Source organism: Brassica rapa, chromosome A10 (genome assembly GCF_000309985.2).
Source record: "Brassica rapa cultivar Chiifu-401-42 chromosome A10, CAAS_Brap_v3.01, whole genome shotgun sequence".
NCBI lineage: Eukaryota > Viridiplantae > Streptophyta > Magnoliopsida > Brassicales > Brassicaceae > Brassica > Brassica rapa.
Genome location: NC_024804.2, coordinates 15,002,787 through 15,018,709, shown reverse-complemented (window position 1 = coordinate 15,018,709; position 15,923 = coordinate 15,002,787). Strand labels below are relative to the sequence as shown.

Genomic DNA, 15,923 nt, shown 5'->3' with positions numbered 1-15,923 from the left:
TAAAGTCATGGATTAGAAGAGATGTAATGTTGATTTTCTAGGCGTGAATATGTGAAACTAGTGCAGGATTCATGGTCGGTGGAGACGGTAAGCAACCAATAGAAACCAAAAGCAAGTCAAGGAACGTCTAAAAGTTGAAAACTCAAGTTTAATTTGAAAACCATCTCTCTCTCCATTTCACACATGACATGAGTGGTGTGGGCCAATCCAACCAACAACTATTTTCAGACCACACAAAATGGCAAAATAAATATCAGTACTCTTGGAAACAGTGGAAAGAGATCGGCCAAAATTAATACAGTATACCCCCAGAAAGGAAGTATATAATAACATTTGGTCCGTCCTTTTTCTCGAAAGAATATTAATAGACGCAGAGGTAGACAAGACACACACATACAAACAAATCTAAGAGAAATGGCAAACAGTGGTGAAGGTAAAGTGGTGTGTGTAACAGGAGCATCTGGTTACATCGCTTCTTGGCTTGTCAAGTTCCTCCTTAGCCGTGGCTACACCGTTAAGGCATCTGTTCGTGACCCCAGTAAGTACCCTCTTCTCTCTCAGATTCCTCTAGGGCTCAGAGATTTTGATCCAAGTCTATGAGAATGAAAGTTTAGATTTTGATTGGTACTACTTTTAACTGTGTGGATAATTCTCACTTGTTTGGTGTGTGTTTTCAAAGTTACATCTCAAAGATTGATGCTTGTTACATATCAAAGTTTTGTCCTTTATTGTAATTTCGTTGTTGATTCTTACATGATCCATCCTTTTAGGTGATCCGAAAAAGACACAACACTTAGTTTCGTTGGATGGTGCAAAGGAAAGACTTCACTTGTTCAAAGCAGACCTTTTGGAAGAAGGATCTTTCGACTCAGCGATTGATGGATGTGAAGGAGTTTTCCACACTGCCTCTCCTTTTTATCATGATGTCAAAGACCCACAGGTTTTGTTATTTATCCCCTCAAACACTTGATGTGGATTGTGATAATGATCTTAATGACTTTTTGTCCTTATCTCCAGGCTGAACTTATTGATCCTGCTGTCAAGGGAACACTTAACGTTTTGAACTCGTGCACCAAAGCATCTTCTGTCAAAAGGGTTGTTGTTACCTCCTCCATGGCAGCCGTTGCTTACAATGGTAAACCACGCACACCTGATGTTACCGTCGACGAGACTTGGTTCTCTGATCCAGAGGTTTGCAAGACTTCTAAGGTGTGTTTCAATTTTGAGAAAGTTTAACTTTGTGATCTTGTTATCTACTACTATAGACTAGTCGCTTCATTGTACTATATAAAGGTTGGTAACCTTATCATCCAACTTGTCTACAATGGATTCAGATGTGGTATGTTCTCTCCAAGACCTTGGCGGAAGATGCTGCTTGGAAGTTCGCTAAAGAGAAAGACTTGGACATTGTTACGATCAACCCAGCAATGGTGATTGGCCCTCTCCTACAGCCAACTCTCAACACAAGTGCTGCTGCTATACTAAACTTTATTAATGGTAAGAGAAATGTTAAAACCATTTTTGCAAATGTTAGAGATCTATCTCATTTGTGTTTATTTAATTTCTATACGCCAGGTGCAAAGACATTCTCTAACTCAACTTTTGGATGGGTTAACGTAAAGGACGTAGCCAATGCGCACATTCAAGCATATGAGGTCCCTTCAGCTAATGGACGTTATTGTATGGTCGAGAGAGTCCTTCACCACTCTGAGATTGTGAACATTCTGCGTCAGCTTTACCCAAATCTCCAGCTCCCTGAAAGGTAAAACATCTTTAAATATAACCACTGATCTGGTTCAAATTCTGTTTCTAAAGCTGTTGTTTCATATGCAGTTGTGCGGATGAGAATCCGTTTGTTCCGACGTATCAAGTGTCCAAGGAGAAAATAAAGAGCATTGGCATAGACTACATACCCTTGGAAGTTAGCATCAAGGAGACCGTCGAGTCCTTGAAGGAGAAAGGTTTCATAAACGTCCGAGCAAGCATTTGAGCCAACGGGGTTTCAAACAAAGAAGGAAAAAATATTTGGAACATGTCATTTCATGGAGAGATTAGTATGTTGTCGTCGTACTTTGTTGTTGCCTTGTTGGTTCGGTCAAAACTTAAAATGAATTAAGCAATAATTATTGTGATCTTCTGACACTTCTATCAGTTTATGACGAGAGCTTTTATCATCATGTTTTATTATGATCGTATTATGATGAGATACTTTGGAACTTTCAAAGAAGACATCCTTGCGATAGCCAGACAATATTAAAAACAGTACTCCCTCCGTTTTTTAATATAAGTCGTTTTAGAGAAACTTTTTTGTTCCAAATTATATGTCGTTTTCGGTTTTTTATGTAACATTTATTAGTAATTAATGTTGTCTGACCAATGATAATATATCTTCTATTTTTCTATTGGTTAAATTGTGGTTAGGTAAATAATTAATGATGTTTTTGTTTCGAAAATATAAGAAATTAATGATTTTCTTAATCTATGTGCATAGCTTCAAAACGACTTATAATAAAAAACGGAGGGAATAGTACTTTTGGAGTAACTAAAGTATCCAATCCAGACAATGTTAAAAACAATAGAAAAACAATAAGTCAGAAAATCTAAGATAACATATTCATATCGTACATAGCTGCTGTCTATTCAAGTAAACTAAAGCATTTGAAAACCCTGAATCTACAAATTATTGTGGAAACCAAAGAAAATGACATTTTTTTTTCAAAGAATACTACTTTCTCTTTTTTACTTTCTTTAAAGAGATACAGAAACAGAACCTTTACTGCTTTTTAAAAAGACCATGCTTACTCAGGTCTCGCCTTCTAATTGCAATGAACCGTCTCTCATTAACTTCAGGCTCAAACTGTTGAATCTTTCCCTGGAATATTGTCTTGATGCTTTTCTCCAGTCAGTTCCAGCTTTCATCATTGCTACAAACTCTTCGTAGCTTATTCTCCCATCCTAAATCGTCAAGAAGCAAAAAAGAAGATCAAGAGAAGACTTGTGAACTGATATTAACCACCAAACTAGTAGCTTCACCATAAAAGAACCATTCAAGACTTTGGGGTTACCTTGTCAGTGTCAACATCTTGCATGATGGCTGCAATAACTTCTTCACTACTGGTATCCTCCTCATCATTTAAAGCCTGCCGCAGCTCCTCAATCTCTATGTAATTGCTCTGGTTCTGGTCGAAAAAGCTAAAAGCCTTGTGCAAATGTTCGTCGTTGGCCATCTTCTTAAGATGCACAGAGACGGCCACAAACTCGCCATAATTCAAAGTCCCGTCCCCATCTACATCAGCCTGCACACCAAAGTATATGTTGCTTGGTGAAGGCAATAATACATAGAAGAAACACAAAGTGTAAGTACTTTCTTACAGCTTCCATCAAAATCTGTAGATCAGCATCAGCCATCTGCTGCTGTCCGAGTTTATGAAGTCCATGTTTAAGCTGCTCGAGGTTTATCTTCCCCGTTTTGTTACTGTCCATCATCTCAAACGCTTCCTTTATGCCAGCTACTTCCTCTACTGATAAATGTTCGGCTATCACCTGAATAGAAGTGCAAGTTTCAGTCTTCAAAATAAACAGAACTAAGGTCAACAAGCTGAACGGAGTCACTACCCGTAGAGCTCGTTTCTTGAGCTTGTTCATAACAGAAAACTGTTTGAGCCTTGCTTTCACAGTCTCGCCGAGGGAAACATTTGGAGCCTTCTTTGCATTTTGTATCCAAGAATGCTCTGTATAAAGTTAATGCATAAGTAATAGATTTTGGAGACATTGAGCTAAATAGAAAACATACCGAGTACTTCTGCAGCAGAGAGCCGTTTTTTGGGGTCAGGTTCGAGCATCTTTCTCACAAGGTCTTTGGCAGTGTCAGAGACTCTTGGCCATGGATCCCTCTTGAAGTCAATGACTGACCTAATGATCGCCTGAGCCACCCCTTGCTCAGTCTCTTTACAAAATAAATAAAAAAAATATCAAGAGAAGAAACTCAAAAAAAAATGAAAGAAGAATCAGAAGAAAAGCAAATAAATCTTAAAAAAAGAGGTCACTACTGTTGAATCTAGTTGTTCTGCAGTAAATCATTCTATTCATCCATTGAAACTAAGATGGATCATAACAAACCTGCCCAAAAGGGAGGGACACCACAGAGGAGAATATAAAGGATAACTCCAGCACTCCAAATATCAACCTCAGGTCCATAGTTTCTCCTAAGCACTTCTGGTGCCATGTAATAAGGACTTCCAACAATTTCATTAAACCCCTCACCTGTTACAAATCCAACAAAAAAAAATCAAGTAGAGGAAACATAACAACAAATATCTATTGCAAACTAATGGATATTATATAATCTAATACCAGGTCTAAAGAAGACTGACAATCCAAAATCAATAGCTTTAAGTGGCGACGTCTCTTTTTTATTAGCAAATAGAAAGTTCTCCGGCTTAAGATCCCTATGCATCACTCCATTCTTATGACATACCTGCAATTTCCAAAAGGTAGATTAGTTATAATCATCATCCCAAGCGTTACACTATAAGAGGAGACTTACGCCACTACGAACCTGAACAACTTCAAGAATAGTCTTCATAACAGCAGCAGCAGCCCGTTCAGTATAATGACCCCTCGCAACAATCCGATCAAACAGCTCACCACCTTCACACAACTCCATCACTATATGCACCGCATCATCATCCTCAAACGCATCCTTAAGCGAGACTATATTAGGATGCTTAGGCATATGCTTCATTATCTCAACTTCCCTCCTAACATCCTCTATGTCAACAGCTGTTCTAAGCTTCTTCTTGGATATAGACTTGCAAGCATACTTCTCACCAGTGTTGATATCAGTGCAGAGGTAGGTGATACCGAACTCTCCACGACCAACCTCACGGCCAAGATCGTACATGAGGGTTATGTCATGTCCCGTTGGATCTTTTAAAACGGAGAGCTTGAAGCCAGCTCCGGATCTGTTTGTTGTAGTGTAGGCTTCGCTGTAGAAAGGGTTGTTTCTGGTCTTTGGTTTGGCGTCTTTGGACTTGGTGTCGGAACCAGGGGTTGCACAACAGTTTCCCATATCTGAGATTTCATCAACAAGCAATCAAGAAAGTTTGGAACTTTATCTAAGAAAAAGTTTCCAAATTTAGAAAGGGGAGACTCTCTCTAACTAATCCCAGATCTGATGAAACAAAAATGATCGAGAAGCTAAAATGTGTCATCTACCAAATGAAATGAACACATAGAAGAATCTGAAGAGAAGACAAGAAAGCCCCAAGCTTTGGATATAGAAAGGGGGGAAACACAGACCTGAGAGCTGAAGCGGCGAGAGAGAATGAAAAAGGGGATGGTGAATCGGCGGATGCAACAGGGGTGGGAATGAGAAGTGGCAGAGAGAAAGGAGGAGAAGAAGGAGAAGAGTCAAAGTCTCCCTCTTTCTCGCTAAGTGAGCAGCAAAAGGGACTCTCTTTTAGTTTTTGCTCTCTCTCTCTCTCTCTATTGAGGAGGAATCAGCGGATAACCCATTGCATAGAGACAGTCTCACACGGTGAGCCTTGTGTTCTCTCTTTTTTTAATTGTTTCTCTCACTAATACTTTTCTAAAATATAATTAATGATACAAAGACTTTTGGATAGCATTCACATACGTACATTACCGTATCAGTGTTATAGCCACATAGTATTATTCACTTTATTACAAAATAATACTCCCTCTACTTCGGTTTAAATGTGGTTGTAGAGAAAAAAATTTGTTTTGGAACAAGTATCTTTTTATAATTTCAGTGTAAAATTATTTATTAATTTTATATTTTAATCTATTTTTCTATTGGTTGAAATGTGATTCGGTGTATTGATAATGATATTTTTATTTTGAAAATATATAAAATTAAATATTTTTTTAATTTATGTGTCCAAGTCTAAAACACAATTAAAATGAAACGAAAGGAATAAGTGTAATCGACAGCAGACTTTCTGTTTGTAAACTAATCACGGTTGTATTAATGTGTTTAAAATCAATCATAAAAGTTGGTTTATACTGTAAATGTCAACGATTGTGTAGAGTCCATCTTATCTAATTATATAAAGAAGAGTTGATTCTCTCGTGGTGAAGCCACATAGGCAGACAGGTCAGAAATTCACACATCCAGAAGCCACCACGTGTCACCTATTAATGAAACTCTGCGTTTCGTTAAGACACAAAACAGAATGGGCTTTTTGTTTGTTACGTATTGGGGGTCTGAATTTGGAACCAATAACCGGCCCGGATGGATGGGATTCTCCCTCTAGCCCTAATTGCACGTTTGAAGATTTGCATATCGTCTCTCCCGGCCTGCAGCGGCGACTGACCACGAAGAGTCCAAGATATCTCAACAATGGCACATACTTCTTAGGGTTCCTTCCCTTTGATTTAGGGGTTGTAAGGCAGCCGTCAGCATCGGTTCGTCGGTTAAGATTACACCGACTCAAGACACTTTCGCGTAACAGCTGCATCTATCATTCACTCGCCACATTAAAAGCCATTTACGTAACTCTCCCACTCACTCTATCGCATTCAATCGACTTCACCGTCATTACGTTCAAAGCATAAATCTGCGATGAACATCATCACCTCAATCAAATCGAATATACTTTCTCTGTTAAGCACCATCTCCATCCATGGCAACCTCACACCTTCTGCTTAGTGTGAGATTCTGGGTGGCACGCAATGTCAAGAAAGGCAACAAGTGGGGTGTGGACATGCTCCTAGGACGAGAGGTAACACCGGTAAACAACCAATCTGTCTTATTAACATTTTATGCCAAATTTACAAAGCCGCCATTAAAATCTATTTTTTATTCTCGGAAAGAGAACTTTCATAACAGCTTTTCTTTTAAGACGCATCAGCTGGTAAAGTGCTCATCAACTACTAATTTAGGAGCCCGAAAACTTCATCTCATGAGTTTACAAAGTACATCAAACGAGAGGATGTGATCTCCATGATGTTCAAGCATATGTGCAGGTTTGTTTTCTTAGGCAATGATATGTGTTTCTGTGTGTGTCAAATCATTTGTCAAACTCTAATTCATGTAACACAAATCTTTGGTGTAGATGCTAAAAGACGTCGACTGTAACGATGGAGAAGACAGTGTCAGTCAGGAGAAGGTGAATCTAATATATACATTTTGGAAACCGAGTATTACCATGTTTACTATAGTTTTTTTCGTTCGTATATACATTTAATGTAAGTCCTCAGACGTGAACTGGATATGGTGAAGAGAGAAAAGAAAGAATTCCTCTCTAACTTCTTCAAGGTCAGTATCTTTCATTAAGTTTCTAAAATCATATAATTTTTAAAAACGAAGCTGTCTCTATTCATTTGTTATGGTTATGTAAGTTCTAACAAAGCTTATATATCAAATAAATGCAGGACGATAACGAGGACATTGTAGGAGGAGTGTTTCAGCTCAAACAGTCACTACACGAGTTTTTAAGGTGCAGAATTGGTAATGGTCGAACAGCTTCCTTCTGTTACGATAGCTGGACTGAGTTAGGGCCAATGGGAATCTCTTGTGTCCTGCGGAATCAATGCAACTTTGCATACAGTGGAATGGACTGTTTCAAGAGCAACACATCTTGGAAATTGTACTTTCCTCCCGTACATTTTCTGAATGCAGAAACTACATCAGATTCTTATGCGATGATGTGTATTTGTGGCGAGGTCCTGCTAGAAATTTCTTGAACAGATTCTTCTCCAAAGTGACATGGTAACGGTTTAGACAACATGCACCTGTTGTTTCTTGGCATACTACGGTTTGGTTCAAGCAAGAAACCCCAAGCTGTACTTTTATCAATTGGACAGCTATGTCATCTAGACTTCCACTTAGAGATAGGCTGTTGTCTTAGTGTTTGATGGTCCTGGCAAGTTGTGTTCTATGTACGGACGGCACATAATCTCATCAATATCTCATCTTCCACTGTTCTTCGCGGTTGGATTACGGAACAGATTCACAGGGAACCAGCTAGACATCGTCCCGTCAGACTTGGTGGACCCTCATCACCGGACAGTGCAAACATCTTCAAGCTGCTACTGCAACTCATCACGTATAATATGTGGAGAGAACGTAACTGCAGGATTTCAGACAAACTTATTCTTCTCCGGAGGTGGTTTCAGGATAATTGATCGATCAATGAAAGACGAGCTTCTTTCCAATCTGCCTATAGCCGTGTTCGTTTCTCTAACGCTGCGTCAGAAGAAAACCACCAAAAATTAACAAACAAAACAGAGAATTTAAACGCAGCGTCGTTATATATTTGCCGCCGGCGACTATCGCTACCGATCTTTTCCGCGTTTTCGTTGTCGCTGTAAATATCAGCGTCCCTACAGATGTGTTGGCTCTTTAGCTAGCGTCAATATTATTATCTTTTAACTCTTTGTTTTAATTCGTTGCTGACCTGTCACTTTAATTTCCTTTATATTTTCTTGTCGCCGGACGCGGAAGCTGCGTCTCGGAAAAGAACACGGCTTATGTCGTCTATGCTGGAGCTCTAATTCTGCTTCAGTGCACCTTTCAGCTAAGGATGTTCACTCTCACTCTGTTTTTTATTTTCTTTGTTGTTCATTTTCCAGGTTCTCTTGAAATTTGTAGTGATAACTATTGTTTTCTTTTTTATTTTTCCTGTGATGGTAACACTAGCAAATATTTTGTAAATATCAACTATAAAATGAAGCACTCTCAATCATTCCTTTAACGAAGCGATAACCGAATGCCCAGGGTTATAGGTAATCATAGTTTTGCTTTCATCAACTTCAGGCAAAGATAAAACATTTTGAGAGACCCATGTTTACAGATTCCCTTGAATTTGTTCACGAAGTTTACACTCACAAATGTAAATTCGCAAACTCAGCCAAATACATTTTAAAAAAAAACTTACGACACACTCTCTGACTATTCAACAACAACACCAGAATATATCAAACATTTTCTTACTATTACGTAACACAATATTTTGTTCAAAAAAACATAACACAATATCATGACATTAAATTGTACTTACTTTCTCTGTATTTAAATGAGTGTTGTTTTAGATTTTGATTTTGTAATGGTTTAGAGTATAATAAATGTATTTATTTTTAAAATTAAAACGTAAATTAGATTGTAAAAATATGAGTGGTGATACTTTAGTGGTAAAACCAAAAAGTAATACACAAAAAGTGTATTTAGTTTCAAATATATGTCTTTGATATTATATTATTAATTATGTGCTAAAATATTATTTTAGGTTGATGTCAAATGAAACACTATTTTCATATATATATATATGAAATTTTAAAAGTAAATCATAAGAAAAAATATAATCTAAGATTTTTGTATTAAAAATGATTTTACTTATTATCAAAATTATCATAATTACAGTAAAATAAACAAAGAAAATATGTAAACTATTATCTATTCATGAACATTTTAATATTAAGATTATCATGATCTATAAAAAAAAAATAACAAAACATACACAATAAAAGTTAATATCACCTTAAATTTTAAGTAAGCTAAACATTTTAAAATACTCTTTAACTGATATATTTATGTATTTTTGAGAAAGAGAGAGAGAGAGAGAGAGAGAGAGAGAGAGAGAGAGAGAGAGAGAGAGAGAGAGAGAGAGAGAGAGAGAGAGAGAGAGAGAGAGAGAGAGAGAGAGAGAGAGAGAGAGAGAGAGAGAAAAATTATGCTAATAGTAAAAATTAGTTTTTTGGGTAATTTTAAATTAAGAAAATATTATATCTCATATACATTTCTTGAAAATGTAACCTAAAACACAAACTACAAATCATATAAAAATAATAATCTTGATTACAAGTAAAGAATATCCCGCCCGTAGGGCGGGCCGACCCTAGTAAATTATATAAAATTGTATTATACTAGCTTAGCTATAACAATAATAAGTATAATCGGTCAATCACACGTTTCTCGAATTCTTATGGAAAGAATAAATATTTGTGATGAATTCATCACTTGTTAAAACAAGTTTCATATTTTGAAAAATAAATAAGAAATAAGATAAATCGTTGAACAACCAAATAGAAAAAATATTTTATTGTTGGTTGGAAGTGAGTTGCCTTTCTATGCTTTTTTTTTTTTGTCAACGGAAGTGAGTTGCCTAATTTGATAGAAATCGACTTATGAGAAAGCAAGACGTGGAATCAGTGCAGACCAACCAGGATCCTCTCTGGTGTACACTCCCATGTCTCAATCATAGACAACAAGAACACATGAAGTCAGATCAGACTAGAGTGGTAAGTGGTAACTAAATATTCTACTATCAAACATCCTAAAGTAAAGTACGCTTCTTTTTTAGCTCATAAGTGAACAATACCAACCAGTGAGTCTGTCTGGAACACAGACCTTTGTGTCTGTCTGTCTGTCTCCTCCACTGAAAATGGCTTGTGGGTTTTGCTCCCTGCGTCCCACTCTCACTTCCTTATTCTCCTCGTCCCACGCTCTTGCGCTTGCGCCCACTCCACACTGGCGTTCGAGCTCCCTCCGTGTCTCCCGCATTTTATCAGCCACAACTCTTCCAATTAGCTCCTCCTTCTTCACGTGGGACGACGTCTTCGAGATCGGTCGGAAGGAGTCTGCGTCTCCTCAAAACTCCTCCTCCGACCTCACCGGGTTTCTCGAGAAAATCGACCGCTGCAATCGTGGATCCGTAAGTCAACTGAAACTGAGTAAAGATCTTAGCTTTCATCTTTTCTTCCAATAAAGTTCGAAACTTTATTGCCACACTTTCCAGGAGAAGTTAGTTGAGTTCATGCCGTTTGTCATAGAGGAACAAATCGTTGGTTATATCCATAAAGGGTAAACCTTTACTCTCTTTTGCGTCAGTGATTCTAAACTTTCGTTATCACATTTGATTGCTCTCAAGTGGTTTGCATATACTGATATACAACATTGAAAACAGATTTACGGAGTACTTGAGGGAGTTTCATGATATCTTCACGTTTTCAAAGAATGGTTGCGTTGGTGGTGACTATGTAACGCTTAGTCTGATGTTTGAAAAGCCTGAAGATAGAACAAGAGCTGTTGCAGATGTGATCAAGATCTTGGGTGACAAAGGTATCATCCCAGGAATACGTAATGAGGTATAGAGGTCCATGTTTGTTATTTTTGATCTTTTGAACTCTTGAATGATGCTTATTGTTTTTTTTTATTTCACCAGCTGTATCCTGTGAAACCATCATTTCATTCTTCTGCCTTATTTTCGCTAGAACGCGCTGCTGCTCCTTATTTCGGATTAAAGGTAAAACCAAATTGTTTCAGCTTGTAGCCATGAACACCAAACCCAGTGATGCTATGAACTCTGTTCTTTCTGATTGAAACATGCCTCTTCTTGTTATCTGATTCAGGGTTACGGAGTTCACATGAATGGGTATGTAGAAAGAGATGGACAAAAGTCTCTGTGGATAGGTAAGAGGAGTCTCACAAAATCCACTTATCCAGGGATGCTTGATCATCTTGTTGCTGGAGGATTGGTAAGTTTTTTCACTTCATCTTATACTCTTGTTCTTGGCTTGATAGAAAGTATGTGCTAGTGGTTATAAAATTCTGATTTTGAGGGAACCAAACCGTATAGCCTCACGGGATTAGCTGCGGTGACAATCTAGTAAAGGAATGTGAAGAGGAAGCTGGTATATCCAAAGTCATTGCTGATAGGTTTAGACATTCTCCTCCTCAAGTCTTTTAACAATAACATGTGTACAGTATCCCTCATGATGTATTCAACCTGTTTTTATTAAAGGGCGATACCGGTTGGTGCTGTTTCATACATGGATATTGATCAGTACTGTTTCAAGCGTGATGTGCTGTTTTGTTATGATTTGAAACTCCCTGAGGATTTTGTTCCAATAAATCAAGGTTAGGGAAAATCATTAGTAAGGCATATCTGAGGAATCAAAGAGATGTGCTTTTCTCATAGCATTGTTGTTGAAAATTACATTGCAGATGGAGAAGTGGAGAGCTTCAAGTTGATTCCAGTTGCACAAGTTGCCAATGTGATTAGGGAGACTAGTTTTTTTAAGGCGAACTGTTCCAGGGGCGAAGCCAGACCTTTTTCATACTGGGTGCACATAATTAAATAGTTGATATGTATAATGACAAAAGTTAAAAAACGGGGTATTCGAACCCATGATCTTGAGTAATTGTGGGTGCACCTTAACTAAGTATGCCTCTTTCACATAACATGTCCAATGTAAAAAATTTCAATTAATAAATAACAATGGGTGCATGTGCACCCCTTCCTTCCAACCTGGCTTCGCCCCTGAGTTACTGTTCCCTTGTCATTATTGACTTCTTGTTTCGCCACGGGTACTACTAACTCCTATCTCCCACTATTACTTATATGATTACTTCAAATCTGATCTCTGATGCTAGATCAATATAGGAGGATTTGGATTAGGGATATGTATAAATGAAAAAGGCGGTTACATGTTTTAGACTTTGGAGAGTATATTCACAGCTTATGAGCAGAGACCACCACAACTTTTAAATGCTTGGACACTTAGATTTTTCTGAAAATATTCTGTTCTATTACATCATGCATGCAGGTTTATCAGACCAGAATCATCTGGTTACTTGGATCTATACCGAAGCTTGAGGAATGGAGATTGCTCATAAAGATGCTACTATCTTATTTTTCCTATCTGATGTTTGTAAGTAAAAATACTATTACTTACTCTGGCTATGTGATAGGCTCATCCAAGTATGTATCTTTCTGCATTTTATTTCTGCTTCTGTCGAGTCACTTCAGGTGCCTTCATGATGATCCAGGAAGTCCAGTGAAGATTCATTTATACTACAAATGAGCGAAACCAACAGAGAGATGGTCCAGATGGCTAAAGTTACTTGCCCAAAGAGTCTCAATGATAATACTCCATTAGATTAACGATAATTGTTGCTTTTTTATATTTTACCTCTGTATTGTCTGCATGACCTAACAGCCTTTTCCAGAACGATACAAAGTTGATAATAATAATTAAAAAAAATGTTGAAAAAGGCCCGCATGTTACGGTACACCGTTGCTTGAGATCCAAGTTTAGAAATCTACCTAAATCTGCTCTTACAGGATTGTGTATCCCAAACAATTTCAGAATATAAATCAAAAGTGGAGTTTTTTCAATAGAAGTCGTCTTGATCATCGTCATCATCATGAACGCCTTCGTCAATGTTTAAGAACCTCTTTCTTGTAGACCAAGCAATATCTATTTATGGAAAAGAGGAGGGAGGCATGTCACACTCTGATTAATCAATCAATCTCAATGTTCTTTCTTTTTTTATCCAAACCATATCATTCATCATTCTTGAGTTACCATGATGTTTTCCCTGAGATTTTAAGGTTCCATCGGTTGATGCGTGTTTGTAGAATGTGGAAACTTAACCGATGCAATCTCAACATCCTTTTTACTTTTAATGTTTTGGTTCCAAAAGCAAACTATATGTTTACCTAACGAGGTTTAAATAAATGGCTATGTGCAGAATAATACTGGATGGAATCCAGTTCCACAGTTCGGAGGCTGGGACCAAAAAGGATCAGACGAAACAAACTACTCTGTTGTGTTCTCAAAGGCTCGAGCTAACAGAAAGCTGAACAAAGGTGGTGTCAGACATTCTAGTTTGGGAAGCGAACAAGAACTCATGGCTAGTGCTCGTCGTCACCACTACCGCCAACAACATCTTCACCATCACCGCGAAACCCAAGACGATGACCCTGTCATGGTAACATCTTCATCTCTCTGCTATAATTACCGTTAGACGTGGATTCTTTGGCTCGTATATAATCACCCTGTGATGATCATTTTCCCCTTAGCCAACGCGCATGGATCATTATAAGTTGTGGTATAAACAATTATATTAAACTATAAAATAGACTAAAACACACCCAATTGTGCTTGCATGCATGATCGTATTTATTTATTGTGTTGTACAATTATAAAAGTAACAAAACTTCAAACAAAACAAGAGAGCCGCAATTTCACTATATACATTTTGGTAGCTAGCATGCTGTCTCCGTCTTAATATTGTAAAACCTATATATGTAGAGTATTAGTCGTCTCGCTAATATTTTGCTAATTTAATTGCCATGCAGAAGAAGAAGAGGATCTTGACCTACATTAATTGTTGTATCAGGCCAAACTAGGGCCTTTGTTCCACAACTTTGCAATCTTTCTCTCATGAGTTTGTAGCAAAAAAAAAATATGTCTCTCAGTGTGTAAAGACGTTAGTGTGACGTTTCTGTAAATGTATGTGCACCACCTGTTAAGATGCTCCCGCTTTGAGTATACATTTTGAGTTCTGCCTTCACGATATGAGAACAAAACAATATTAATCATATTTCTATAAATATTGTACTATTATGAACCATATTTCTATACTATATGTCAAGTTTGCAAGTAGATTTCACAGTAGATATCTCTCCGTCTTGAATATTGTGGAATGCATCCTAAAACCAAAAATAGGAACAAGTTTTTAGCTCGTGAATTCAAAATGAACGGCATACATGCGGACGCCTGTACTAGACGATTTGTGTCAAGAATTTTTCAAAAAAAGTTTTTCATCACATATATTAATATTTTAGTGAGAAATTTAAAATTTTTTGAGAGATCCATTCTTTCAAAATTTTGAAAGACTTTTCTATTATAATATTAGTTAATTAATCTACTAATAATAGGAATCCTGATTAATTCCAAAGGTTGTGTGTTTTCACTTATGTAACTATTAAAAACAAAAGGTTGTATCTTTTCAATTATGTATTGAAAACAATTAATAATGAAATGTTGTGTTTTTTCAAGCATAACTCTATTGGAAATAGTTTAGGAAAAATGTTTATATGTTTTGCCATCTAAAAAATATTTTTTGAAATCTTAATTAATGTAAAAAGTCACGGTAAAGACATATTAGTTTCTTAAAAAGTTATTAATATGTGTTATTAATGTCTTTACTAGGTGACTTTCCCGTGCGCATGCACGGATAAAAATATTTAAAAATAAATATATTATAAATTAATTAATGTTTATGTTTTTATTTTAATTATTTTGTAATTTATATGTATGATTTTTTATTAATATTTTGTTATTTTCATTAAATATATCTAATCGATTTGATTATTATTTGGATATATTATAACGTAATTTGACTATTTTTTTTGTTCTAAATAGATAAAATTTGTTTAATGATTTTGGGTATAAAATTTTGGATTGTTTAAGTTACGTACTTTTTAGGTTATATTGAGTTACATATATTTCTTCAAATCTATGTACAACTATTTTTTATTTTAGTTTAACAAAATTTGATGGATTTTATTTATTACAGTATTTCAGTTCTTCATCATAAATATGTAACTATACTTTAATAAAATTTTAAAACCTCATGAACAAATAGATATCTACAAAGTAGTTTTTTCGTAAATTTTAAATAACTGTATACATTAAATGTATAAAAGATAAATTAAAAATTCTTCTACATAATTTTAACCATAAGAGTTCATATTGGTTTATGTATTCTTATTAATATGTATATTAGGTTGTATAAATGTATTAAACTTTTCAATAAAAAGGAAAAAAATATTAAGCCTTACAGAAACTTTAGTGGTACATTAGGTTTGTATATTTGTATTTATAATGTATTTTGGTAAAAAAAAACTGCAAGTGAAAAGTAAAAATACACAAAAACAATTATGCAAAAATGAAGAAAAATATCAATTATAGCATTTATAAAATATTTTAGTTCATCAAAGATATCTTAGTTTATGTTATTTAGATTACTTTTTTAATAATTTAGGAAAATTTATTGATAAAATTAAAATAATTTATTATTGGTAAAAGAGATGTTTATTTCACATTAATATCAAGATTGTTTTTTCGTGAACTTTCCTTTTTTTATAAGATCACATTATATATAGTAT

General features: G+C 35.9%; 4 protein-coding genes and 1 long non-coding RNA gene across 6 annotated transcripts; 3 read left to right on the top strand and 2 right to left on the bottom strand.

Annotated features, from left to right (window-relative positions):
• Positions 1-276: 276 nt before the first annotated feature.
• LOC103845753 (cinnamoyl-CoA reductase 1) lies at positions 277-2,183 on the top strand. Its single transcript, XM_009122638.2, has 6 exons — positions 277-538; positions 771-940; positions 1,018-1,209; positions 1,335-1,497; positions 1,576-1,762; positions 1,834-2,183. The coding sequence occupies exons 1-6, from the start codon at positions 415-417 to the stop codon at positions 1,988-1,990; spliced, it is 993 nt and encodes a 330-aa protein (XP_009120886.1). The 5' UTR covers positions 277-414; the 3' UTR covers positions 1,991-2,183.
• Positions 2,184-2,564: 381 nt separating this feature from the next.
• LOC103845752 (calcium-dependent protein kinase 8) lies at positions 2,565-5,576 on the bottom strand. Its single transcript, XM_009122637.2, has 9 exons — positions 5,302-5,576; positions 4,559-5,073; positions 4,354-4,477; positions 4,120-4,263; positions 3,794-3,946; positions 3,616-3,731; positions 3,373-3,543; positions 3,066-3,296; positions 2,565-2,955 (listed from the first exon to the last, which is right to left on the bottom strand). Exons 2-9 carry the CDS (start codon positions 5,069-5,071, stop codon positions 2,803-2,805), a joined length of 1,605 nt encoding a protein of 534 aa, XP_009120885.1. The 5' UTR covers positions 5,072-5,073; positions 5,302-5,576; the 3' UTR covers positions 2,565-2,802.
• A 2,821-nt stretch (positions 5,577-8,397) lies between these two features.
• LOC117129256 lies at positions 8,398-10,563 on the bottom strand. The gene is made up of 2 exons (XR_004452912.1): positions 10,348-10,563; positions 8,398-10,194 (listed from the first exon to the last, which is right to left on the bottom strand). It is a non-coding gene; the product is annotated as an uncharacterized LOC117129256 (long non-coding RNA).
• Positions 10,095-13,018, top strand: LOC103845750 (nudix hydrolase 20, chloroplastic). Of its 2 annotated transcripts, XM_033282720.1 has the most exons (12): positions 10,095-10,263; positions 10,371-10,676; positions 10,761-10,825; positions 10,929-11,109; positions 11,187-11,267; positions 11,374-11,499; positions 11,601-11,680; positions 11,766-11,881; positions 11,969-12,049; positions 12,292-12,331; positions 12,571-12,675; positions 12,774-12,999. In XM_033282720.1, the coding sequence occupies exons 1-11, from the start codon at positions 10,150-10,152 to the stop codon at positions 12,638-12,640; spliced, it is 1,260 nt and encodes a 419-aa protein (XP_033138611.1). In that variant the 5' UTR covers positions 10,095-10,149; the 3' UTR covers positions 12,641-12,675; positions 12,774-12,999. The 2 variants fall into 2 exon arrangements, with proteins under 2 accessions (XP_033138611.1, XP_033138610.1); XM_033282719.1 differs by lacking the exon at positions 10,095-10,263 and having other exon boundaries at positions 10,326-10,676; positions 12,794-13,018.
• A 97-nt stretch (positions 13,019-13,115) lies between these two features.
• Positions 13,116-14,427, top strand: LOC103845749. The gene is made up of 3 exons (XM_009122635.3): positions 13,116-13,248; positions 13,499-13,738; positions 14,109-14,427. Exons 1-3 carry the CDS (start codon positions 13,231-13,233, stop codon positions 14,157-14,159), a joined length of 309 nt encoding a protein of 102 aa, XP_009120883.1. The 5' UTR covers positions 13,116-13,230; the 3' UTR covers positions 14,160-14,427.
• Positions 14,428-15,923: the final 1,496 nt, after the last annotated feature.